The 25,101-nt window shown below is 44.3% G+C and overlaps 1 protein-coding gene across 4 annotated transcripts in view; it reads left to right on the top strand.

Annotated features, from left to right (window-relative positions):
- The window catches only part of XPO1 (exportin 1), an 80,670-nt gene that overhangs the window by 45,800 nt on the left and 9,769 nt on the right, over positions 1 to 25,101 (top strand). For all 4 annotated transcript variants that reach the window (XM_065589656.1, XM_005305641.5, XM_065589658.1 and 1 more), the window contains 10 exons: positions 6,204 to 6,401; positions 8,967 to 9,105; positions 12,556 to 12,737; positions 13,756 to 13,912; positions 14,092 to 14,255; positions 15,625 to 15,759; positions 16,650 to 16,833; positions 18,426 to 18,532; positions 19,000 to 19,194; positions 24,348 to 24,516. In XM_065589656.1, the coding sequence (XP_065445728.1) occupies positions 6,204 to 6,401; positions 8,967 to 9,105; positions 12,556 to 12,737; positions 13,756 to 13,912; positions 14,092 to 14,255; positions 15,625 to 15,759; positions 16,650 to 16,833; positions 18,426 to 18,532; positions 19,000 to 19,194; positions 24,348 to 24,516 (1,630 nt within the window). The remainder of the gene's footprint in view (positions 1 to 6,203; positions 6,402 to 8,966; positions 9,106 to 12,555; positions 12,738 to 13,755; positions 13,913 to 14,091; positions 14,256 to 15,624; positions 15,760 to 16,649; positions 16,834 to 18,425; positions 18,533 to 18,999; positions 19,195 to 24,347; positions 24,517 to 25,101) is intronic.

Here is a 25,101-nt window from a genome sequence, read left to right as displayed (position 1 = left end):
CTTGTTCATGTATTTTCCATGCTAGGTATGTGCATGCTGTGTGCCCTGTTGCTGGAGATCTTTCCCTTAGTGGTATCTGTAGGGCTGGCTCTAGTGCCCTCTAGAGTTGCACACGCATGCATTGGGATAAGGGGCGCCACATCCTCTTGATTCCTTCTTACTACCCATGATGGTTGCTGGAACGATCCTTTTTGCTGCGGCAAGTGGTTTGGACTTTTCTCCATTTATTCTTAGTGTAGATAGTCCTTAGAGTTAGCATATATAGTAGTGTAAATAGTTGTCTCTGTCATCAAGGGACTTTTTGTCCCAGAGGCTGGACATGCCCTGGTCCCTGGGCTTCAAACTCTGTTCCTCTTGCGGCAAGCCAATGTGAGGTGAGTGACCTGCACTTCAGCTGTTTAAAGTGTCTGGAGGAGTCTCGCATTAAAGATAAGTGCCAGATCTGCAGGGACTTCAGCCCTTGCACTGGAAAAAACTGTTCTTCAGCTGAATGTCCTTCTCTTGGAGGTGGCCCTGAGACCAGTCTCAAAACCAAGCTGTTCCACATCGATGCTGAGCACTCCCTCAGCACAGTGCTCTTCCTGCCACCATTCTTCATCTCCGGTGCTGAGGAAGAAGCATAAGAAACAGCACACAGAGAGAGGGTGCTCTGTGGTGCAGGAAATGAACAGCTCAGTGAGACCCATGCCAGGTCACTTGTCCTCACCGAGCCATTGATGGCCTGCCAACTCCATGTAGAGCGCCTAGTCTGGTTCGGGACCCACCATAGGCTCCTGGAAGCAGCCACGGTGCTTAGGTGTCAGCTGCCTCCTTCGACACCGGAGGCGTTCCAAGTGACGAAGGACCTGTCTCCCCCAATTCCGCCAACCCCACAAGGATCTCCGGCAGCCAAGACAGCTGGGGACAGGAGAGAGCAGGAAGCGCCAAGCTCCTTGCCGGCACCGACCACCACAGCACTGTCTAGGAGCAAGACTTCCATGATCCTGGCACAGTGGTCACTGATCCACAGGCTTTTTAAAGGTGCATCAGGGCGTTACACCAGTCTGAGTTCCAGATTCGTCCCCTCTCTTGTTGTTGGACCATCTTGTTGCCCTTCAGCCAAGTATGGTCATAGAGAACGTCGGACTGTTGGGTCCTCAGTTCAGTAACAGTTGGTTACACTCTCCAGTTTGTATCTACCCCTCTTTCCCATCCCCCACCCTGGTCCCTCTTCGGGGCCCTTCTCACCAGCAATTCCTCGCCGGGGAGATGCAATCCCTACTACTTGTGGGGGGCCTGTAGTCCGTTGGGGGGAGTAGCCCCTTCCCCTCTGGGTCTGTGGGCACCCAATCCGCCTCACTACGTCTCTGGGAGGCCACATGGCGTGGGAAATCAGCGGGGCGATGGGAGACATGAGCGCAGGTCTGTGATCAGGGCCGAACGACAAACACAGAGCCCAGCCCCTGGTCAGGGTGGGGCAGCAAAGAGTCTCTGATTCAGGCCTGTGCTTGGGCTGGCTAGCCAAATAATCTGTTGGCCCAGGCCCTTAAATCAGGGCGAGGCAGTAGAGAGTCTGTGGGCTCAGGCCTGCACTCAGGCTGAGCCGCAAAACAGTCGGGCCTCCTAGCTCTGGTGGAGAGCTGACAAGCACAGGCTTCTTGCCTCAGAGAGGGGGAGACTGCCACCCATGGGTTGGAGTGGCAGGGGGGACTCAGACCCACCCACTCCACTGCACCCCGGCCCAGGGTCCTAGCAGTGGCAGAGCAGTCTGCCACTGAGTCAGCGGGGATCCTAACCGTAACACACTGACTCACTTGCTGTCAGCACTGCAGTCAGACAGGGGTTGGCTACCCGTGGGTCACTTCTTAACTCCCCCTCAGGGTGTACCTGTCTCTGTAGAGGGTCGTCGGGAAAGAGGGCCTCTGTCAGGGCTGGCATCTCCTCCGTGTTCAGGTCTGTAAATGGTCCTGGCCAGTCCTCCGCTTCCTCGGGGTCTGTGGCAGCCCCCCAACTCAGGAGCTTGCAGGAGGCATCTGGCTCCTCTGGGGCCCCATCTGAGTTCTCCAGCCCGCCTTTTATACTTCCTGTCCCACCCACTGACTTCCGGTGGGAGGGTTGAGCGTGTCGTGGCTCCGCCCACCAAAGTTCAGTGAGGGACCCCTCTCCCTCTGGGTCTGTGGGCAGCCGGTCTGCTTCACTACAGGGCCAGAGAGGAAGTTCCTTCCTAATCTTGAAGGCCAAAGGGGGCCTAAGGCCCATCTTGAACCTGCGTCACCTTAACAGATATCTCAAGAAACTAAAGTTCTGCATGGTCTCTCTGACCTCCATCATACCCTCCCTAGATCCAGGAGACTGGTACGCCTCCCTCAATTTAATGGAGCTTACTTTCACATCTCTATCTTCCACAGTCACCAAAGATTTCTCAGGTTTGTACGGGGTCAAAGCCACTATCAATTCACTGCTTTCCCCTTTAGTCTATCGGCAGCCCCACAGTTCTTCACGAAGTGTATGACAGTAGTAGCAGCCTTCCTCATGCACCGTGTGCAAGTCTATTCGTGCCTTGATGGCTGGCTGATCAAAGGTTAGTTGCATGATCAGGTACGGCACAGCATCAGTACAGTCCAGGCCACCTTCTGGGCACTGGGCCTGCTGATTAAACAAGCAAAAGTCAACTCTGGTCCCAGCTCAGAGAATAGAGTTAATCGGGGCAGTGCTTGACTCAACCCCAGCAGAATCTTCCTTCTGGAGGCCCAATTCCAAACTTATGTCGGACCTGATGTCCAACATCACATTCCACCAATAAGGACTGTTCAGGTCTACCTCAAACTATTGGGACACATGGCAGCATGTACTTACCTGGTACAGTATGCAAGGCTGCGCCTCCAGCCCCTCCAGATGTGGCTGACATAAGTCTACTCCTTGAGTAGACACCATTTAGACTCAGTGTCTCGCCTACAGTCCTCGTTTCCCTGACCTAGTGGAGAGACCCAGAATCTGTAGTGTTAGGGAGTACCCTTTGCTGATCCTCAACTGTCTGTAGCCTTAACCTCAGTTAAACCTAGGGTGGGGAGCCCACCTCAACAATTTCAGGACCCAGGGCCTCTGGTCCAAAGAAGAACTCTCCCTACATATAAATGTCTGGGAACTCAGGGCTTAGCTTGCCACAAGTTCATTCCCCAGACCTCAAGGAAAGTGGTGTCGGTCCTGACAGACAACATCACATCCATGTTTTACATCAACAAGCAGGGAGGTGCTTGATCTTCAGCCCGAAATGTACTGGCGGATCGCATCAGCAGAGCTTTTTTTCTCTCACCATGAGTGGTCTTTTTTCACCTGGAAGTCGTCAGGGTCATCTTCCAGAGTTAAGAGCCTCCCCAGTTGGAACTATTTGCTACCAGGCAGAACAGGAAATGCCATCTGTACTGCTCGCTGTGCAGGCTCCCTCCCCAATGCCTTCCTGCTCTCGTGCGCAGGCCATCTACTATACAGACCTTTTCTCCAATCCCCTTGGTTCACAATGTTTTCCTAGAAATCAAATGAGACAAGGGAAGGGTTATCCTGATAGGATGCTGGCATTGATTTGGCATGCCTCTGGACCTCTCGGTGGCAGCACCACTCATGCTCCCACTCTGCCTGGACTTGATCTCACAAGACCATGGCAGGTTGCTTCACCTGAAACTTGCCTTACTGCACCTGACTGCATGGATGCTGAACCCCAAGGAACAGGGCTGCTCGGATCAGGTTTGACAGGTCTTGCAAAGTAATAGAAAGCCTTCCTCCAGGGCTACCTACTTGGCCAAGTAGAAATGTTTCTCTTGTTGGGCCTCTGAATAGAATCTCTCTCCATTCTGATCTTCTCTGCAGTCTGTCTTGGACTATCTGCTCCACCTAAAGCAGCAAGGTCTGGCTCTCTCATCTATTAAGGTTCATTCATTTCAGCCTTCCACCCACCAGTGAATGGCAGATCGGTGTTCTCCCACAAGATGACGGTCTATTTTCTCAAGGAGTTGGAAAGACTCTATTCTCAGGGTTGCAAACCGACCCCTCCCCCACCATGGAACTTAAACTTGGTCCTGTTGTGGCTCACGGTGTCCCCCCTTAAATTGTTAGCATCGTGCTCCAAAGCTCACTTTCCTGCTGGCTGTCCTCTCGGCCAGCAGGGTCTCTGAAATCAAAGTCCTTACGTCGCAACCGTCTTAAATGGTGTTCTTCACTGACAAGTTCCAACTGCACCCCTATTCAGCCTTTCTACCAAAGATGATGTCACAAATCCATAACAATCAGGTCATTTTTCTACCTGTCTTCCCAAAACCTAACAAATCAACTAAGGAACATTGGCTTTGTACATTGGACCTTAGGCAGGCCCTCGCCTTTTTTTATTGAAAGAAGTAAGCCCTTCCACAAATCCAAACAACTCTGTAGCAATAGCGGAAAGGCTGAGAGGACTACCTGTGTTACCGCAAAGAATCTCATCCTGACTAACCACGTGTATTCGGGCTTGCTATGAGCAGGCGAACATCCTGCTTCCGACCATTGTGACTGCTTATTCCACAATAGCCCAGGCTTCAGCAGCAGCATTTCTCGCACAGGTACAAGTCCAGGACATCAGCAGAGCCGTGATCTGGTTGTTGGGTCGTACCTTCGACCCAACAGGCACAAGACGATGCCAGTTTCGGCAGATCAGTGGTACAATCAGTATGTTCACGAACTCTGAGCCCACCTCCTGGGGTACTGTTTCTGAGTCACCTAGCATGGAATGGACATGAGCAAGCTCTCGAAGAAGAAAAATGGTTACTAACCTTTCGTAGCTGTTGTTCTTTGGGATGTGTTGCCGTGACCATTCCATGACCCACCCTCCTACGTCTGTCAGAGTTACCAGCAAAAAGGAACTGAGATGGTGCGGGGCCGGCAGCGCCTCTTATACCCGCACATATCTGCGTGACACCAGAGGGCGCTAGATCCAGCCCTCTGGATACCATTAAGGGAAATATCTCTGGCAACAGTGCATGCAGCACGCACACGCCTAGCATGGAATGGACGTAAGTAACACATCTCTAAGAACAAGTTACGGGAAGGTTAGTAAATGTTCTTTGCCAATGTGAAGGCAAACATATAGTAGTAGTTCAACTAGTCTTTCCATTGCTACCCCATATTGTATCAAGGACCTTTTGAAATCTCTCAGTTCATTGCTTGTGGGAGCTATGCAAGGTTCTGTGCTACTCAGGTGGCATTGCAAATGAAACTATTAGAACTGTGTTTGTGTCGTTTTGAAACTGATTTGATGTAACTGTTGTGAACACATTGCATTGTCTTAAATCAGTTCAGTTATGGATCACTTGATTCTCCTAGCATGCACAGCCTATGGGGACTACATCTAAAGATATTTCACTCCTTCCAGCTGATCTTGTCCACAGTTGACTGGTGATAGGGATGTTGGGATCAGCTGAAGGGGAAGATTAGCCAAGAGAGCATTGAATGTTGGAGCGTGTAGCCCCAACTCATGATTCTATATCAGAAATATACCAAATAGATTCCTTTTAATGTTTTGGTGTGCATATTGGTCAGCACCATTGCAGTAAAGAGAAAAAGGAAGTTATAAATAAAAGTAACTTTTATTTCCCTTCATGTGTCCTGATAGAAATTTTCATTGAGTGCAAATGAGGAATGTCTGCCTTTCCTCTGTCAGCAGTTTAAACATCTACCTTCTGTTAGCAGCAAAAGATGATGCACTCAACAAAGACTTCTTCAAAATGCTGAGCTCCACAACACTATGGTAGTGGTAATCTTGAGTAGCCAGATATTGGTATTGTCCTGCTGACAAACACCTTGCTTTAGGAGACTGTAAAACCACACTGTCTTGCAGAAACTGAAGAGATGATTATCTTGATTAATCAAGAATTATACATGGAGATTCAATTATTTTGAGAAATTATCACCTTTTAATCAGGTTATTGTAACTTTTCAAAAGTATAGGTGCATATGTTGGAAAAGTTCCCTGTGGTCATAGTCATGGCAGTTGATCGTTTCTTGGGATGCTGACCTTTTAATTGTAATTATAACATATTGATTCATTTTGTTTCTAAACGTTATGGCAAAGATAGATAGATATAATAAAGCTTTTCACTAAAACTATTTGGATAAATAAACCTTCAGCATCAAGGTATTATCCACAGAAAATACTGATTGACCAATAACTCAATTTTGTGTAAATCACATTTCTGTAGGCTCTTCATTATATGTTGCTGGTGTCAGAAGTCGAAGAAACTGAAATTTTTAAGATTTGTCTTGAATACTGGAATCATTTGGCTGCTGAACTGTATAGAGAGAGTCCATTTTCAACATCTGCTTCTCCATTGCTTTCGGGAAGTCAACATTTTGATGTTCCTCCCAGGAGACAGCTTTATCTGCCTGTTCTGTCAAAGGTAATGTTGGGGGAATTCATGTTTAATTGAATGCACCATAAGTAGGATTCCGTGTTGGTCACGGATTCTGTGACTTTTGCGGCGGCCAGTGTGGCTAACCGTAGGGCTGCCCAAGCAGCTATCTCTGGGGCCAGCCACATGGGCTGCTGCTCAGACAGCCCAGGGCAGCGGTCCCAGGGGCGGCCAGAGCAGCTGCTGCTTGGCAGACCCCGGCACTGGTCCCAGGGTGGCCAGAGCAGCTGTTGCTCAGCAGACCCTAGCAGCTGGTGCTGATGCACCCCCCCCAGCAGTGGTTCCATAGGGCACACACCCCCAGCAGTAAATTCTCCCCTCCTCCCCCCTAAGATTTAATCAGGGGTATTTATAGTATAAGTCATGGACAGGTCACGGGCAATAAACAAAAATTCTTTGCCCGTGACATGTCTGATTTTTACTAAAAATACCTGTGACTAAATCGTAGCCTTAGCCATAAGTTTACATACATCCTTGTAGAAAAGGAAATCTGTACTTTGTATGACCAGTGCCTCAGTATAAGGGAATATTTCTGACAACATTCAATTTTGGCTGGTGACTAGTTACTCCACCCCTTGAGCTATTAATTTGTGGCACACCTGTATCTTGTTTGATACCTTGTGCATTAATACTTCAGAGTACATAGAGGGACACTACTCATTAGTTCAGTGGTCCCCAACCTTTTTCATCTGGGAGGTGCCAGACAACGAGCATCAGAGGACCGTGTCGATGGACGAGCATCCGCCAAAATGCCGCCGACAAGCGGCATCAATAGGCACCGCCACCAAAATGCCGCCGACATTGTCAGCGGCATTTTGGCGGATGCTCGTCCGCTGGCCAGTACGCTGGCACATTTAGACACCCCGGCGGGCGCCATGGCACCGGCGGGCGCCATGGCACCTGCGGGCACCGCATTGAGGACCCCTGCATTAGTTAGTCCATGGCATCTAAACTTTTGTCAGTGGTAAAAATCACATAACCTCATTGCCCATATTTAATACAAACTAAATGGAAAAATTTGAATAAACATCTTGATTGAATGTGCCTTAAATAACTTAATGCAACATTAATGTTGATATCTTCCGATATCTCAGAAGTTTGGAAATTGAATTTTAACTTTCCAATACATTTTTTGATCTGTTGGTGTGAGAGATGCCCAGTAGGCATGTCAAGTCCTCTAAGATTATCCTTGTCTGCTGGTTTAAGTCTCAAACACGTGGGGCCTGCGGGGTTCTTTCGTGCAACCTGCCAAGCTCCCCCCGTCCGCGGCCCCTCTACCTACCCTGTGGTGCCGCGAGCCCCGCACCACTCCCTGAAGCGGCTGGATCTATGTCCCTGCAGCCCCAGGTGGGGGGGGGGGGGGAGTAGAGGACTCCGTGCTCTTGCTTCCAGGCATTGCCCCCCTGCAGTTCCCATTGGCCAGGAACGGGGAACTGCGGCCAGTGGGAGCATTGGGGGAGGTACCTGGAGGAGCAAGAGCAGCACATGGTGGCGCCGTCATCTCCCTCCCCCCCCCCCCCTTCCCCCAGGACTCCGGCCGCTTCCTGGAGCGTGGCCAGGGCAGGCAGGGAGCCTGCCCTGGCCGCGGTGCTGTCACCCTGCAGCCGCTCTAGGTAAGTGGGGCCGGAGCCCACACCCCAACTCCCTGCCCGAGCCCCCTGCCACATCCCACACCCTCCCGCACCCCAGCTCCCTGCCCTGAGCCCCCTGCTGCACCCTGTACCCCGACCCCCGCCGCACCCCTCACCCCTCCTGCATCCCACACCCCAACTCCCTGCCCTGAGCCCCCTGCTGCACCCTGTACCCCGACCCCCGCCGCACCCCTCACCCCTCCTGCATCCCACACCCCAACTCCCTGCCCTGAGCCCCCTGCCGTACCCTGCACACCACCTGCATGTCAACTCCCTGCCCTGAGCCCCCATCACACCCCGCACCCCTCCTGCGCCCCCTGGGGGCAGGGAGGGGGCAGAGTTGGGGTGAGGACTTCAGGGAAGGGGTTGAATGGGGGTGGGGCAGGGGCAGGCCCTCATGGAAGGGGTGGAGTGGGGGCGGGGCTGGGGGCAGCAAGGGGTGGGTGTCAGTGATGCAGCCCTCGGGCCAATGCACTAATCCTCATGCGGCTCTCATGGTCATTTGAGTTTGAGACCTCTGGTTTAAAGCATATATTTTGAAGTCCTGTTTGTATTTTGGTTAAAGTGTGTGTGTGCTCTGCATTTCAAGGCCAAAATGTAGTCCTTATCTTAGTGGAAAGAGGAAGCGTCAGTGGAAGAGACTATCTTTTGGTTGCGTTATGCTGCCTTCCTTTTAGAACATTGTTTTTGGCATTCTTTGGAGTTAAAATAACTCCATTAGTAATTTCTTTTGTAACTAGACAAAAGTGTCTGTCTAAGGCTAAACCTATTGGAGACCATAAAGTCTTCTTTTTTTACTCTCCTAACAAATAAGTGCTTTGAAATATTTGACTGGTCAGTTGACCATTTACTCTTGAACTAGTCAAATGCCCAACCCTAAATTTGTTTTAATCTAAAACTGTTGATTCTCTGGTAAACATAGGTCCGGTTGTTAATGGTTAGCCGTATGGCTAAACCAGAAGAAGTGCTGGTTGTGGAAAATGATCAGGGGGAAGTCGTACGAGAATTCATGAAGGATACAGATTCCATAAACTTGTACAAGAATATGAGGGAGACTCTGGGTAAGTTAATGACTTATCTGACCTTATAAATATACACCAACAAAATACGAAATCCTTTGACTAAATGCTAGCTTACAATCTAATTTAGATAGAAAACGCAAGGAAGAATAACTACTGACCAGGATAAGTGGGGGAAGAAGGTATGAGGGAGAGGAATGCAAGAATGGGGAATGGAGTGCTACTCTAGGAAAACTATCCCCTGAGAAGAAGTTGACTTAATTTTTGGAGTTTTTTCCTTGTCTTTTGTTTCTCTTGAAGTTTATCTATTAATTTATTATGGTCAGATGCGACCATTTTAAATAAGTAGCACCAGAAAAAAAGTTGTTAGTAAGTTAATGGAAAAATAAATGTATATAGGAGAGGGAAGTAGCTTAGGGGCATTATCTTAAAGGCATTTAATCATTAGGACCAAGCTCTGCAGTTAAAGCTCATTGGTGAAGGAAACTAAGGTCTTGTTTACATTACAGAATTTTGTTGGCCAAAGGCAGTTTTTGCAAACAAAATAGTGGAGATGTACACACTACAAAGCTACTTTTGGCAGCAAAACTCTCACTGTGTTGCCAACAAAATAAATCCAACTCGACGAGAGGCATAAAGTTTTTTGTGGCAAAATTAAAGTGACAAACTGTAGAGGCTGCCATTCATTATAGCAACATAAATGGCTTCCCTCAGTATCCCACAGTGCCCACCGTGACTGCTCTGCTCGCTATTTTGAACTCTGGTGCCCTGTAGGCATTCACCCTTCCACTTTCAGAAGTTCTGGGAACCTTTGACATTCCTCAGCATGGAGTATAGTTGCCAGGCGTCCAGTTTTCGACCGGAACGCACGGTCGAAAAGGGACCCTGGCAACTCCAGTCAGCACCACTGACCGGGCTGTTAAAAGTCCAGTTGGCAGCACAGCAGGGCTAAGACAAGCTCCCTACGGCTCCTGGAAGCAGCCAGCATGTCCCTGTGGCCCCTAGGTGCAGGGTTGGCCAGGGAGGTTCCGCGTGCTGCCCCTGCCCCAAGCACTAGCTGTGCAGCTCCCATTGGCCAGGACCGTGGCCAATGGGAGTTGCAGGGATCGTGCCTGAGGGTGAGGGCAGCGCGCAGAGCCTCACTGGCCGCCACTGTGCCTAAGAGTCAGATGACATGTTGCCGCTTCCGGGAACTGCCTCAAGTAAGCGCTGCCTGGAGCCCACACTGAATCCTCTCCCCCAGCCCTGAGTCCTCTCCAGCACCAAACTTGCTTCCAGAGCTCACACCCCAACCCTCTTCCCCAGCCCAGAGACCCCTTCCACGTTCCAAACCCTCAGCCCGGAGCCCTCACCCCCTCCTACACCCCAACCCCCTCCCCAGCCCGGTGAAAGTGAGTGAGGGTGGGGGAGAATGAGTGACTCGGAGGGGGGGGGTGGAGTGAGTAGGGGAAGGGGCGGGGCAAGGATGTTTGCTTTTCTGATATCAGAAAATTGGCAACCCAGCATGGAGAACTCTGAGCTGCTGAAGATGGCGCACCTGGTAGCTGAGGAGGCTGTGGAAGACCTTGGAGGGAATCACAGAACCATTAATGTGGAATCAGCAAGCAGGCAGAGTGGGATGCTGCTGGGGGGAGGGTAAAAGACTGCTGTGCAGAACCATGGGCTGATGTGGGAGGGTGTCCCCCTCTCCCCCAGAATTGGTTGCTCAGGCTGCTGTCTGAACTTGGAGACAACATGCCCACACACTCTCCCCTAATACACATTCTTCCCCCCCACTCTCCCTGTCTCTCTCACTCCCCTCTGTCCCCCACATACGTTTCAGCTGAAAAGCAACTGGCAATCTAGTAGGATGCCCGTGGAACGATGGGATTGAGAAACCTGCATCATATGATACTGTACCTGCCCCATGAAGCATTGCAAACCCTTCCCAAAGCACCCTGTGACCAGTTGCACAGTGGGATAGCTACCCACAGTGCATTGGACTCTGTGTTTGATGCAAGAGCTGCTAGTGTGGATGTGCTCTGCCAACACAAGGAGCATAGTATGGATATGCAACTGCGGTTTAATTAAAGCGGAATAATTTTTGTTGACAAAACTCTGTGGTGTAGACAAGGCCTAAACTACCTTGGGGCTGGACCAAGACTGGAAAGCCTATAGGACCTAAGAACCTCCAGTGTTGTCACTTTCCTTTGGCAGTACAAGGCACACTTTCTCTTAGCTATCAAATAAAACCAGACAGCACATCATAATTCTTCTAGAATTCCATATTCTTTTTTTCCTTTGAGAAGGAACTACTCATGACACCCCACCCACCCACCCCGCTGCCCCCGACATTACAGGCAGAGTTAAGCTGCTTGGGTGCCTTAGTGCTTAGTTTTGAGACAACCATCATATCCCTGTCTTTTTTTTTTTTTTTTTTTTTTTTTTTTTTTTACATTTGTTACTGATACGTATGCTCAACCTCAACTCCATCTTGATGTAGTTTGTTTCTGGGGAAAAAACAAATAGAATTTCATACAGGAACACTAAACAAGAAACATTGTTACCCTGCAATATAATGTAAAGATACGTGTCAACCTTAAGTCACATTTTTTATTTTAACTGTAGATTTACTGGTACACCAAAGTAGCCAGAGTGCACCAGCTAGTTAAACTGGGTTTAGAGCGGCCAGAGCAGTACAAAGCAGCCAAAGCATATTGGTGAATCTGGCCTTCAAGTTGCAACTGACTTACTGACGTAGTGGACAGTCAATGAGACCATTGCTGTGTAAAATTGAGGGTGGGAGAGCTCTGTCTCTGAAGTCCTGAAGTGTCTGTGTGCAACTGGAGCTCAGGCAGCACTGCTGTGAGGGGCTTTTCACCATGAGGCCCAAGGTAACATGCGTCCACAGAATCTTTAAAGAACAGTGACAGTTGCATCAAGTAATCTACCAGTGGGAACTCCATCTCCATTATAGCACTGAGTCATTACAGCCAATAGAATTGTTGCATGCAAACTAACGAGGGGGATGGGTTGATTTACCACTTAGTCACATTGGCCTCACTTAGGGGTTACCTGAGCCTATGTAATCTTAACAATTAGATACAACCATTGTTAGTAATTTAGCTTAATAGCAGTCTAAGTTCTCCAAATACGGTTTATGAACAATATTTCAATTAACGTTAACTATATAGAAAGTGTGAACTACCTGCATTATATTGTTTAGGACAAAGAAAAAACTTGACTTAGACATTAAATTTTTATTGGACCCTGTTTTTAATTATTTTTAACTCATAAACTAACATTTACTTAAATCCTTCAAAAGTTCACACTGGACTGTAACTTTAAGAAGGATATGCTGTAGTTTTCATGCAAAACATATGTTTTGTATGAAAACTACATATGTATGAAATAGAACTCAATCTCTGCTATGGAGTTGTAACTAGCACCTCCATAATGTATTGTGTCTACTTAAAAAGTGGATTTGTAACATGTTAAAATTGTTTCTTTTAGTTTATCTTACGCATCTGGATTATGCAGATACTGAACGAATAATGACAGAAAAACTTCACAATCAAGTGAATGGAACAGAATGGTCATGGAAGAATTTGAATACTCTGTGTTGGGCTATTGGGTCAATCAGTGGAGCAATGCATGAAGAGGATGAAAAACGATTTCTTGTTACAGTAATTAAGGTATAATGTCATAAAACTAGTGGGTTCCTCACATTCACGCCAGAACAGCTGGTAGGTTCAAAAAGTGCAATGGCGATTTCTTTTAAATTCTTTGAAGATATTAATATTTGCTGCACGTTTTTATTGAACTACACTGTAGAAAAAAGCAAACTGACTAGTCAGGATATACTACATTTATATAAAATCATATGAAAAGGAGTCTTGCCTATTATGCCTATAAAGGAAATTAACCCAGATAAGTTTTGCACAGGGTTAATTCAGAAGTAGTTAAGTTTATCATGCATTTCTTTCCTTTAAGGTTGTAACCTTCTCTACTATGGTCAGTGAGAGAAGAATAGCGTTTTTGCCATATACGACTTAGATTTATTAGAATTCTAGTTTTATCAATAGATGTGTGGCTGAGTGGAAAACTTGTCAAAACTAAGGCTCTGCTTGGTAAAAATTCAAGATTCCTTAGAAAAGAGACATTTCTTACCATGTTTTAAAAATTCACACAGTAATTCATATTAAATTATTTATTTCGATTATCATTTCTTTTACACTCACCAATATAGACTAGTTGGTAGCCAGTCCCTTATGCTATAGGAAGAAATTAAGACTGCTTGGTTTTTATTAAATAGATTTCACAAACTGCTTGCCTTCATTTGGTACAAAACACTGAGGATTGCTTACACTTTTACATCTATGCCTGAAGTGAATTTAAGTTCATGTGACAACTCTTAATAAGCTGTATTTAAAATAATTTCTGGATAGAAAACTGCTTTCTTGTCCTTCCAGAAAGTTTTATTAAATCTCTGTAATTCTAATAGCTTAACTTTAATCTACATTGTTCAAATGCATTGAAACTACTATGAAGCCTGATTTGGTGATCTTTTTGGTATTTGTCAGGTATTGCCAAACTACAGTTTTAGCATTGGTTATCATAGTACTATAAATTTTGCCCCATCACAGTTCTAAGAAAATACAAACATTAAACATGAAAAGGAAGATAAGTACAGGGTTTTTTTTCCCCTTGCAGGATCTTCTGGGACTCTGTGAACAAAAGCGAGGGAAAGATAACAAAGCTATTATTGCATCAAATATCATGTATATAGTAGGTCAATATCCACGGTTTTTGAGAGCTCACTGGAAATTTTTGAAGACAGTAGTCAACAAGCTATTTGAATTCATGCATGGTAAATATGTTTGATGTTTCATCACTTTTTTGCTTACCAACACTTAAATTTTTGGGGACCTAAATATTCAAATATTACTTTCATATTGGAGCTACTGATTTTGTGTGTGTGTGTGTGTGTACACCTGTAGAATCTTTGTAAAGAGCATAAAAGTCACACATAATTATATTTTAACTTAGAAACCCATGATGGTGTCCAGGATATGGCTTGTGATACCTTCATAAAAATAGCACAGAAATGCCGCCGACACTTTGTTCAGGTTCAAGTGGGAGAAGTCATGCCATTCATTGATGAGATCCTGAACAATATTAATACAATCATTTGTGATCTTCAGCCACAGCAGGTATGTCAAATTCAGCAATTTAGGTAATGATATGTAGTGGCTCTGGCTAATATATAAAAGCCATGGTGAAATGGTGGTGGTGCTTTCTAGGAGACTTGAATTTTGTTTCCTAGTCTTGCAGGTAGGGCATAATCCTGTGGCACTAGAAGAATGCTTATGTCATTGTGTGGGGGGTTAGTTAATGTCCTTCAGCAGACTTTGTTCTTCCTCCTCTCCAGGAGATGAAGTGGGTTTAATGGGTTCCCATTTATTTCTTTAACAAGAATTAAGTTCTGGTTGAACAATTTTTGGGATAAACATTTTAACATTTCCCACCTAATTGTTTTTATTTGTTAATGGTTTTAACATGGCATAAGTAGTATCCCACTAACAGCATGCAACTACTGAAATGTTCAAGAATACAGGTACATATTATGCCAAATGGGAACCATAGTTTGTTGTAGCAGTGATACTTGGAACTTTCTCTGTGGGTAAAATGGCTTAGCATCTGGGGAAGATCTACTTTAGGGAGTGGTGGTAGCCACTCCATAGTTGAAAGATATAATTAGCTTCCCATTGTAAATAGGGTACATTTGGAGGGTGATCACAAAAAAATAAATTGGAGGGAGACATACTAAAAAGGAATTAGGTGGCATGAACTGAGCTGCCTCGTCTTGCAATATGTAGCTCTGTGAGGGATGCAGAATAAGGATGGGGAAGACAGACTGATAGAATGTGAAAGGAAGATGAAGGCGATGCAAAGGAGTGGGGATATGGAAGGAGAGGAGGGAGGTAAATGGGGTGCATGGAGAAGGACTGAATAAAATACTTTTACCCATGTTAAGTGTTTTATCTAAACAGTTTTTAAATGTTTCAAAATTTCAATATTTGTTTCCCCATTCCCTCTCCATTTTCCCCTACAGTACACTGCACCATTATCCCAGCAACGTATAGCTTACTGAGTCAGTAGGACAAGTACCTTACTTTGATGGACCTCATAGGATTTGTTAAAACAGGCCTTCCTCTGTGCTGTACACCTGATACCCCAGCTTGATATAAACCTTGTTATTTTAAAAAAAAAAAAAAAAAAAAAGGGAACCTGCAAACAAACCCAATGAAAGAATCTGAAGTTAGAAAATGTTTTAATGGCGTCCAGCAAACATCCAAAAATAGTCCATTTTGATGTTTGGTGTAAAGTGTGTGTTGGGAATGTTTTTAGACTCAGTTAAAACATATTTTCTGCTTCAACTCTTTATGGACAACTTTTAAAAATTGTGCTTATACCACTAGAGATATAGGAATGACTGCATAACAAAGTGTTGTGTTTGAACATTAGGTCTTAATTCTGAAAACTTTCCTTCCTATCTCACTTGTTTCTCGTTCAAATCAGGTGCATACATTCTATGAAGCTGTTGGATACATGATTGGGGCACAGACTGACCAAACTGTACAGGAGCATCTGATAGAAAAATACATGTTGCTCCCTAATCAAGTGTGGGACAGCATAATCCAGCAGGCAACAAAAGTAAGAGTACTATGGAAATGTTAACTTCTAAGTATTTTATGTTCAGCTAGAGAGATCCTGCTGAACGTTTGGTTTTTAATAAGGTTTAATTTTGTGCTTGATCTGACATTGTATGGACTAATTCTGGAGGTACCTGGCCAAACATTTGGGTAGTAGGATAAATTGGCATGATAGTAAAAAGTATTATGAAAATGGGGGAGGGGAATAAAAGGGAAGTGTGGGTGGTGGTTCTTTTTTTTTCATAGTCTTTTTTAAAGAATTTTTAGCAGCATATTTCTTGTAGTAATATAAAATGGTGCTTACCCGTTTGAGGGCTTAATTTGTGTCTTCAAAAGAGATCTACTTTTTTCCCCCTGTTCACGTGCCCCACACGTTTACTGTAACACTACTCCAGGTAGGAGGGTTGTCTTTTCCTCCAACCATTGCTAATAGCTATGCACTGAAGAGCAATCCTCCCTTTTGTGAAGGAAAGCAGATCCCTGCTGTGACAAGAACAAGCTTTGTTCTCTACCTTATACTGCCATTGGACCATTGTTTCTTCTCACTTTTTTTTTTCCGCCCTCTCATGTGTCTCTTCTCCCATTCCCCTGTCCTTATGTTCTTCCTTCTTTTAGGGTTATACTTGTACTGTTGCTCATGTACATGATACTTCTCCAGAAAAGCAATATTGAAGTAATCCCAATTTCATCCCATTGTTGCTCTTGCCATCACTGTGCCATGAGCCACAGCAGCAGTATAGGTGCTGTCTCCTGCAGTGGGATAGTCTTAACACATTGCTAGGATAACTGTTTGAAATGACTGACTGACTGAATTTTTATTTCATAAAAAAATTACCAGAAGCTCAGTTTTGTTCAGTTAATGAGACTAACTTAATTACTATTCTTCAATAGAATGTTGATATTCTAAAGGATCCTGAAACAGTTAAACAGCTGGGTAGCATTCTGAAAACAAATGTAAGAGCATGTAAAGCTGTCGGACACCCCTTTGTGATACAGCTTGGAAGAATTTATTTAGATATGCTGAATGTGTACAAGTGCCTAAGTGAAAATATTTCCGCAGCTATTCAGGCTAATGGTAAGAATTTCCGTGTTATTTCTAACAAAATGGGAATAATACCATCTACTCTTACTACCACCTTTTAATCAATAAATAACCAAGTGCTTATTATATTGGCCTTTCAGATTAATAAGAGCTGTATTGGCCTTTATATTCAGATAAACTTCTGTCGTCTCTTGATGGAAAAAGAGATGATACTGTTAAACTATGAATAAGAAAAATTGTGGGGTTGTAAAATTACAAAAAGTAAATATTTTTCTGTGGAAGTGAAAACTCATCCCAAATTTTGTAATAAAAGCCACAACACACACTTGAAAATGTGGCTTATTGTAGTTTCTTTAAATCAGAGCCAAGAATTCCCTTTTCATTCTTCAGTTATTCTGTTTGAAAAGTGCTAATATATTAAGCTAATATTTTGCTGCTACATAAGTCTTGTCTTCTGAATAAATGATTTGTACTGAAATTCACGGCCTAGACTTTATAAATCAAAGGTTATTGCTGGAAAGAAATTAACAGTTGCATAGCATTTTTGTCAAACAAAAATACAAATATTACATATAAGGTGCTTTCTCTCAAAGGAGGTGGGTTGGGGAGGGTGTTTACAGTAGTTTGGGAACAGGTCTTGCTTTCCCATTGGTGCGCCATAGGACGTTCTAATAGAGCAATTAAAGGCTTTTCCATCTCTGCTGTACCAATCAGTGCTACCCATATGCTGGTATTTGGGAATGTACATATTCATCACATAATACAGGTAGAACTTGCACAGATGACTAGTGAGAATAGAGTTGTACTACTTGATATTTATAGAGTTGCTGTATGATTGACCTCTGTGAAACCTTCAATACCAGAGAGTATATCTTTGATTCTATGCAGCTCCAAAGACCAGCAGTTGTCCTTGCCAAGAAATGTGTAGTTATGAAGTTCAGAAATTAGTGCTAGGTACTACTTGAAGCTCTATCTGTAGTTTAGAGGTGCAGTGCTGGATTTGCAACTACTGGGTAATCCCACAGTTTGGATCACACCTGTCTCAGGACTTAACATGGCTCTAACAAATGTCTCTAGGATTGTAAAGCAAGACCCACTCCAATCAGTTGTAGATAGTGTGGAGGTCCTGCAAACTCTGGACAGATGATGGGGGAGAGGGCAACTAACTGGCCAGTCATGTACATCTGCTCCTAAACAGAGTGTTTCATAGTATGTATAAGTTGGAATGTGTAATGTGTAAAAATCACAGCTGGAGGCTGTTTTGAGCATGTCTGCCCTGCCAGTGGTAGTATACTGTAGCAGATTAGCAGTTATATTGCACGTTCATAATCCTTTTGACTTGCTCTTGTGACATCATATGCCACGGACAGGACAAAAGGAAGGAGACCAAAATAAGTGGGGCATTGAGTGAAAAGGAAGGGAGATTAGAACTGATGTAATATTTCCCAATTGAGCGACTACTTGGTGCATAGGATAGGCACGTACAAAGAGTGTGAGCTGCTAAATGAAGAGTAGGATGGACAACAACTTGGCATAAAACTTCGGTGTAAAAAGTCAGTTTTCGTATATTCAGATATCAACAAACCCTTTTAACTGAGTTGTAATAAAATTTAAAACCTTTTCAGGTGAAATGGTTACTAAACAACCTCTGATTAGAAGTATGAGGACAGTAAAAAGGGAAACTCTAAAACTAATTTCTGGTTGGGTGAGCAGGTCCAACGATCCTCAGATGGTAAGTGGATTTTTAAAGTAACTAGCAATATTCATAAATAAGACACTCTGGGAGAAATCTGCAATCTTTACAACAGAAAAAAAGTATAATTAAGACACTCTGCATTTGTCATAGCAACTCATTTTCAGGAGGTCCATAAAACACATGTAATACACACTCTAGGACTCAAGTCCGAGTGAGATTTACGTAATTAAAGTGATATTGCAACAATTTTATGAGCTATAGCCAAGAGGATTTAATAGATCTGGATCTACATGATCAATAATCTAAAACAGTGATTACTAGGGTAGAAATAATTCTAAAGGAGTCACTGTATATATTTGGCAAGCTCCTTTTAAAAAATGCATTTAGGACCTAAATTATTTGTAGGTATCTAAAATATCTCATACTCTGCTACAAAGCATTCATTATGCAATTATTGTAGGCAATCTTTTAGATATCTAACAATGTTCTGCTTTCTTTACCAGGTAGCTGAAAACTTTGTTCCTCCTTTGTTGGATGCAGTTCTCATTGATTACCAGAGAAATGTTCCAGCTGCTAGAGAACCTGAAGTACTCAGTACAATGGCTATCATTGTAAATAAATTGGGGGGACACATTACTGCTGAAATACCTCAGATATTTGATGCTGTTTTTGAATGCACGTTAAATATGATCAATAAGGTAAGTACATTAATCTTTTGTGTTTGGATACCTACAGTCTCCATAATACATCGCATACAACCAACCAACCAACCAAATAAGATATCCCAAGCAGAGAATCAGACATTCCACAAAGCCCACTAGGGAGTTGGCTATTGCTACTGATTACACAGATATGACCGTGATAGATGATATTACAGCATTTCCCTAAGTATAGGAGCCAAGGACTATATTCACAAAGAAACTTAGGATATGTCTATACAGCAGTGTAAACCTAGGGTTGGTGGGACTTGCGTCAGCTGACCGGTGTCAGGGAACCCTGGGCTTCAGCATCTACACTGCATTTTAACCCTACATTCAGAATTTTCTGACCTGTGCTTGACCCTAGGGCTCTGGCGCCCATGTTGCAGCACACAGACACTATCCTAGAGTGCCTAGCACATCCACCATCTTGTGTCAAAATTCTAGCACTGGGAATGTGGTGCATTGTGGGAAAACTCTACTTCCCACCCTGTTTCCCAACTGTGATGGTGCTATTAATGAGATTCAGGTGCCCATAAGGAGCACATGAGTATTTAAACTGCATAATAAATTCTTTTGGTGGCCGTCTCAATAGAATGACTGCAGTCTCAGAAGACTTTATACTGAATTACCATCTAGTCTGAAAATAGGGTTCTCCAGCTCTAGGTTGAGTCACATTGGCAGGAAAATGCCCATGTGCACCTGTTCTAACGATAATTAGAACATCAGTCTCCATGACCGTCAAACTATTAAAATGAAACTTTATAATTCTTAAATTTTAAAATGGTATGTTCAGTTAAGGAGTTTTTGGTTGGTTGGTTTATTTTGAAATGACATAAAAGGTAGTTTTCAGAGGAAAATTACACATGCACCCCATCCTGGCTGTTGCTCGCTGCAGAGCGATGAAGTGCATCCCAGGAATTGGGGTGCAGTGTGCTCCAGCACTCCCCCGGGGATTCCTTATTCCTGTCCCTGCCACACCCTGGGAGGCAGGGATAAGGGATCCCTGGGGGAAGTTTTTTGGTCTGGCTCCCACTCACTGCCCTCATCGTGCATGCTGCCTGGGCACCAGGGGCAAGGGACAGAGAGCGGACTCAGACCAAGCAGCTGCTCTGCAGGGAGGGGCAGCAGCAGAGCTCCTGGCTCAACGCAGCCAGGGGAGGGCTAAACCCCAGCATCCTGGAAGCCAGAAGCTGCCTCCTGCCTGTCACCTTTGCTCCCTGCAAGCTCCACACAGCAGCGAGAAGGAGCCAGAGTAGGAACTGCCACCACTGTGAGAAGAGCAGGAACAGGAAGCACGCTCGGCCAGGCAGTAATGGCGCTTGCAGCCACTGCGCTGGCTGTTTGCAATGCTTCTACTCTGCCACTGGGAACTCTGGGATACATCTGGAGGACTTCTGGGAGCCGATAAAGCCAGGGCCACGTGCACACAGGAAAGCAATAGGGCTTGGCCCCTAGGTCCTCCCTCCAGTCTTGCAAGATCCTAGGTCCAAGCCCTAGGTTAGCACAATTGATGTGTGGATGCAAGGGGGGAGTTAGGCTAGAGCCTGGGTTCAAGCCCAGGCTTACATTGCTGTATAGACTTACCCTTAGGCATGATGCTGAGTGTCCTCATGCATCACTTTTAGGTGCCTAGAAAATCACTGGTATTCACAAAGCCTGAGTTAGGTGCCTTGGCTCCCATTACAATGAATGGGGAGAGATAGGCCCCTCAAAATGGGATTCACAAAAGCCAGGAGGCTCCTCCTAAGGTAGCCAGTGGGAGGTGTTAAACTGAGGGATGTGTCTTTGCCTTGTCCCTGTTGGAGATAGGTGCCTGGGTCCAGGCTGTGGTGAGGCACCTCCCTCTGCTTGGGATTCTCAGCTGCAAACCCTCTCTTGGTGTTAGGTGCCTATGCTGTTTTTGTAAGCGGGGGGAGGGCCTCCCTCAATTTTTCTCACTTGGTATCTGGGAGATCCCCAGTTCAGGTCCTCCCATCACCATCTGAGGGGGAGAAGGGATTTGAACAGGCATCTGCCACTTTTCAGATATATGCCATAGTGACTCAGCTATAAGATATTCTGATGTGAATGCTCCCTCAGTCTCTCCTGTGAAGCTGTTCCACTATGGAGCGAGGGGACTGGATGCTCAGTCTCCTACCTCCTGTGAGTGCTCTAACCACCAGTCTATAGAGTCCTTCTTATACTTCTACTCTCGTCAGCCAAATGGTGAAGCTGTTGCACTGTGCGTAAATATTGAAAAGAATCATTGGGCCAGAGAGAGCAAGCATGAGTGTGCCTATAGCAGGGATCGGCAACCTTTCAGAAGTGGTGTGCCGAGTCTTCATTTATTCACTCTAATTTAAGGTTTCGCGTGCCAGTAATACATTTTAATGTTTTTAGAAGGTCTCTGTCTATAAGTTTATAATCTATAACTAAACTATTGTTGTATGTAAAGTAAATAAGGTTTTTAAAATGTTTAAGAAGCTTCATTTAAAATTAAATTAAAATGCAGAGCCCCCTGGACTGGTGGCCAGGACCCAGGCAGTGTGAGTGCCACTGAAAATCAGCTTGCGTGCCACCTTCAGCACGAATGCCAGAGGTTGCCTACCCCTGGTCTATAGCCTGGTGATTAGAGTACTCGAGAGATAGGGAGACTTAGGATCCAGGTCTCCTGCTCCACAGTGGAACACTATCAGGAGAGACTAAAGAAGCCCCTATATCGGAATACCTTATTGCCTACTGGCTAGATCACTCACTTAAGTGGCAATTCTTGTTCAAATCCCTTCTCCCTGTCAGTGGGAAGAGAGTGGCTTGCACCAGTGGTCTCTCACATCTCAGGTAAGTACCCTAACCAGTGGGCTAAAAGTTATGAGGGAGGGTCTCCTCTCCAACTACTGGCTGTTTTTATGTAAGCTTTGTGCATTGCTCTGGGTCTTAGGCATCCGGACTTCTAGCATGAGGCTGTACAACACATGCTCAGAGACAGAAACATAGGCACCTAGGGAATATTTATTGCAATAATTCAAGTGCCAAATGATTTCAGGTGCCTACAGGGTTCAGGGGTCATTAACTGGGGTTTTGTGAATCAGTGGGGCCTGATTCTCAGACTTAAGGGCATAAATGCCTTTGTGAATCCAGCCCCAAATGTCAACACATTGGGGTTCTCAATTTTTTCATAGTGACCCACATCTGAATAGTGTCTTGTGGACCACCTTCCCTCCTTTTTGAAATTATTTAACATTCCTGTAGCAATTGCAGCAAGTGCTTATGTGGTAAAGAAATTAGGACAGTATTGATTTTAAGTCCCTAATGAGCTTACTTTTTTTGAACATAGGTGCCTTAATGTGGATTTACGCATCTCACTTTTAGCCTCCAAAGACTGAAATTTTTGATTAATGATCTGGCTTTTTGAAAGGGAACTTGCCATTAAGAGCTTATAAGTCTGTACAGCAGGAAGCTGGTGGGAGTCAGCCTTGTGACATTTTAGGTTCCTGTAGATCACAGTTGGGAACCACTGCATTAAACTTCCAAAGACTTCTAAATAAGAACTACTTGTTAGTCCTCTCTTTTTGGAAGCTAAGAAAAACAACTTATCCCTTAGAGCAGTTATATGGTAAAATATCTTGTGTGATTAAATCCTTATGGTATAACCTGCAGTGATATGTACATAATTTCATAACATTTGAAGTGTGTCAGAGTGAGAAGCACTATTAGAAAGGTAGTATACAAGTAAGAAACAGCCAGAAATAATTCCCAAAATATTAACACCAGAGTTGGTGCTGTTTCTGAACCACACGTCGTTACCTCTACTTTGTGGATTGTGACAAGTCTTATGTTACTAATGAAAACTTCTTGTCAAAAGCAACTAAGGTTTTGATACTCATGGAACTAGAATATTGTCCCAGCTCTTCCTTCAGCTGTCAGGTGCACAAGACTCAAGTCATAATTTTGTAATGACTAGCCCTTGAATCTTTGTGAAAAGTGATACCCCATTGTGAGAAAATACAGTAATTCATTGTATGAGAGACAGATTGTTAACCTACTTCTAGGAGTCTTGTTTATTTAGTAGCTTATAAACATGAGAGAGCTTTTTTAAAGAGGAAAAACATACTTTGGAGTCATGCTGTCCTCAGACTTGTACCCAGATCTGTTTCTAGAATATTGCCTGAACATTTCTCCAAATGTTTTTAAATTATAACTGTGTTTATCATGTTCTTACAAACTGTTCCAAAGACCTTTTATTTGGCTTTATGGTTTTCATACTTCTCTAAGTATGCAGGAAAAGATTGTGTGGTTTGGAGTTAACAATTAGGCCTAAATGGCTGTCCCCTTTTTTCAACCCTTGCTATCCTGATAGGCAATAAGAAGAAAAATTCAGAGAAACTTGTTTCATCTTGTGGGAGGAAGTGTGTGTGTGGGGGTGGGGTGGGGGGTGGGGGGATAGAGTTTCCAAACTCTGTAGAGCGTGAGCATCAGTGTAATCAGGTTTCATCCATGTGGAATCCAGAGCACCTTGGAAGAGGTTCTGCTCCTCTACTCTACTCTGGTCTTCCCAATGGCATTTACCATTGGCTTCCTCCTGCACCCTTCTCCTTGTCTTCACGCATACTAGTGAACAATGTAGCTTCCACCAGATTTGAAGGGAGCATGCTATGTAAAGCAACTGCCTTGTGGCTACACCAAACATGTAACCTCACAAAATAGTAGTGGTTGTATGGTGGGACTCTAATGGGCTCCTGGTGCTATAAGGCAAGCATATTGTGAAACTACCCTTCCCCCTTCTGCTGCAACCTTTCTGCCCCTTTTCTGTGGTGCAAAGTGTCTGACTCTTATACTGTTGTATACAAACTTAAGTGGTATGTGAACGGCTTGCACAGTTCTTACATGTTAACTAGAAGAACTCTGACTTGACTGATTCAATTTGATTAACTCATCAGAACATAAGGTTATCAGACTTTAAGTCAAAAAGCATTGCAGTGAGTCCATATACTGTTCTGAAATTGTTAATATTTCCTTTTATAATAATTTTTTAAAAGGAAAAAGGCTGTTCTGGGTTGGAAAGCTGCTGTTCTTTCTGCTACTGGGTTAGATTTTTGTTATGGTGATAGCTTGTGATGTGTACTATAGCTGCTTAAGGAACTTGGAATTTCATTATGTATTTCTCTTTTTAGGACTTTGAAGAGTATCCTGAACATAGAACAAACTTTTTCTTGCTACTCCAAGCAGTAAATTCTCATTGCTTTCCAGCATTCCTGGCCATTCCACCTGCACAGTTCAAACTTGTTTTGGATTCTATTATTTGGGCTTTCAAACACACAATGAGAAATGTTGCAGATACAGGTGAATAGAGTTTATCTGTATTTTTAAACTTATAAACTTGAATATAGCCAGTTAATAGGTCTGAATTCTATATTTTGAGGGAGTATGTGATATGTAGATCAACTTAGGGAAATATATATTTGTGGTTATATTGCTGTATTGTATCAATATTTTCCATTAGTCATTATTTTCACAAGCTTCTGCGGTCTGTCCAGGTGTATAAAGCTAAAATACTTGAATGCAAGTTGTCTCCTACAGCCAGGAGAGGGTACCTGTTGTTGTTGCTCCCCTTGCTGGCTTCCTTTCCTTTCCTGTAGCTCACCACCTCCCCAGCCTTCAACAAGAAGCAAACTCCAATAGGCGGCATCCATATTGGGACTAGAAGGGAGTTCCTCAGGAAGGGGAAGATGCCTGGAGATGCTGGTGCAGGCCATCTGAGTACCTTCAAATACACTGGAAGAGTAACAGACCTTAGACTTCTCCCCCATTTTAGGCAATGCAGCCTGTTGTATAGAGAGAGAGGCAATGTCTGATGAGGTTATCTATTTTTAAATAAGTATCTAACTATAGGATTGTTCTCCAAATTGTTGCCAAACAGTGATAGTG

This window comes from Chrysemys picta, chromosome 3 (assembly GCF_011386835.1).
Source record: "Chrysemys picta bellii isolate R12L10 chromosome 3, ASM1138683v2, whole genome shotgun sequence".
Lineage (NCBI taxonomy): Eukaryota > Metazoa > Chordata > Testudines > Emydidae > Chrysemys > Chrysemys picta.
The sequence above is the reverse complement of the archived record's forward strand: the minus strand, read 5'-3'. Positions and strand labels throughout refer to the sequence as shown.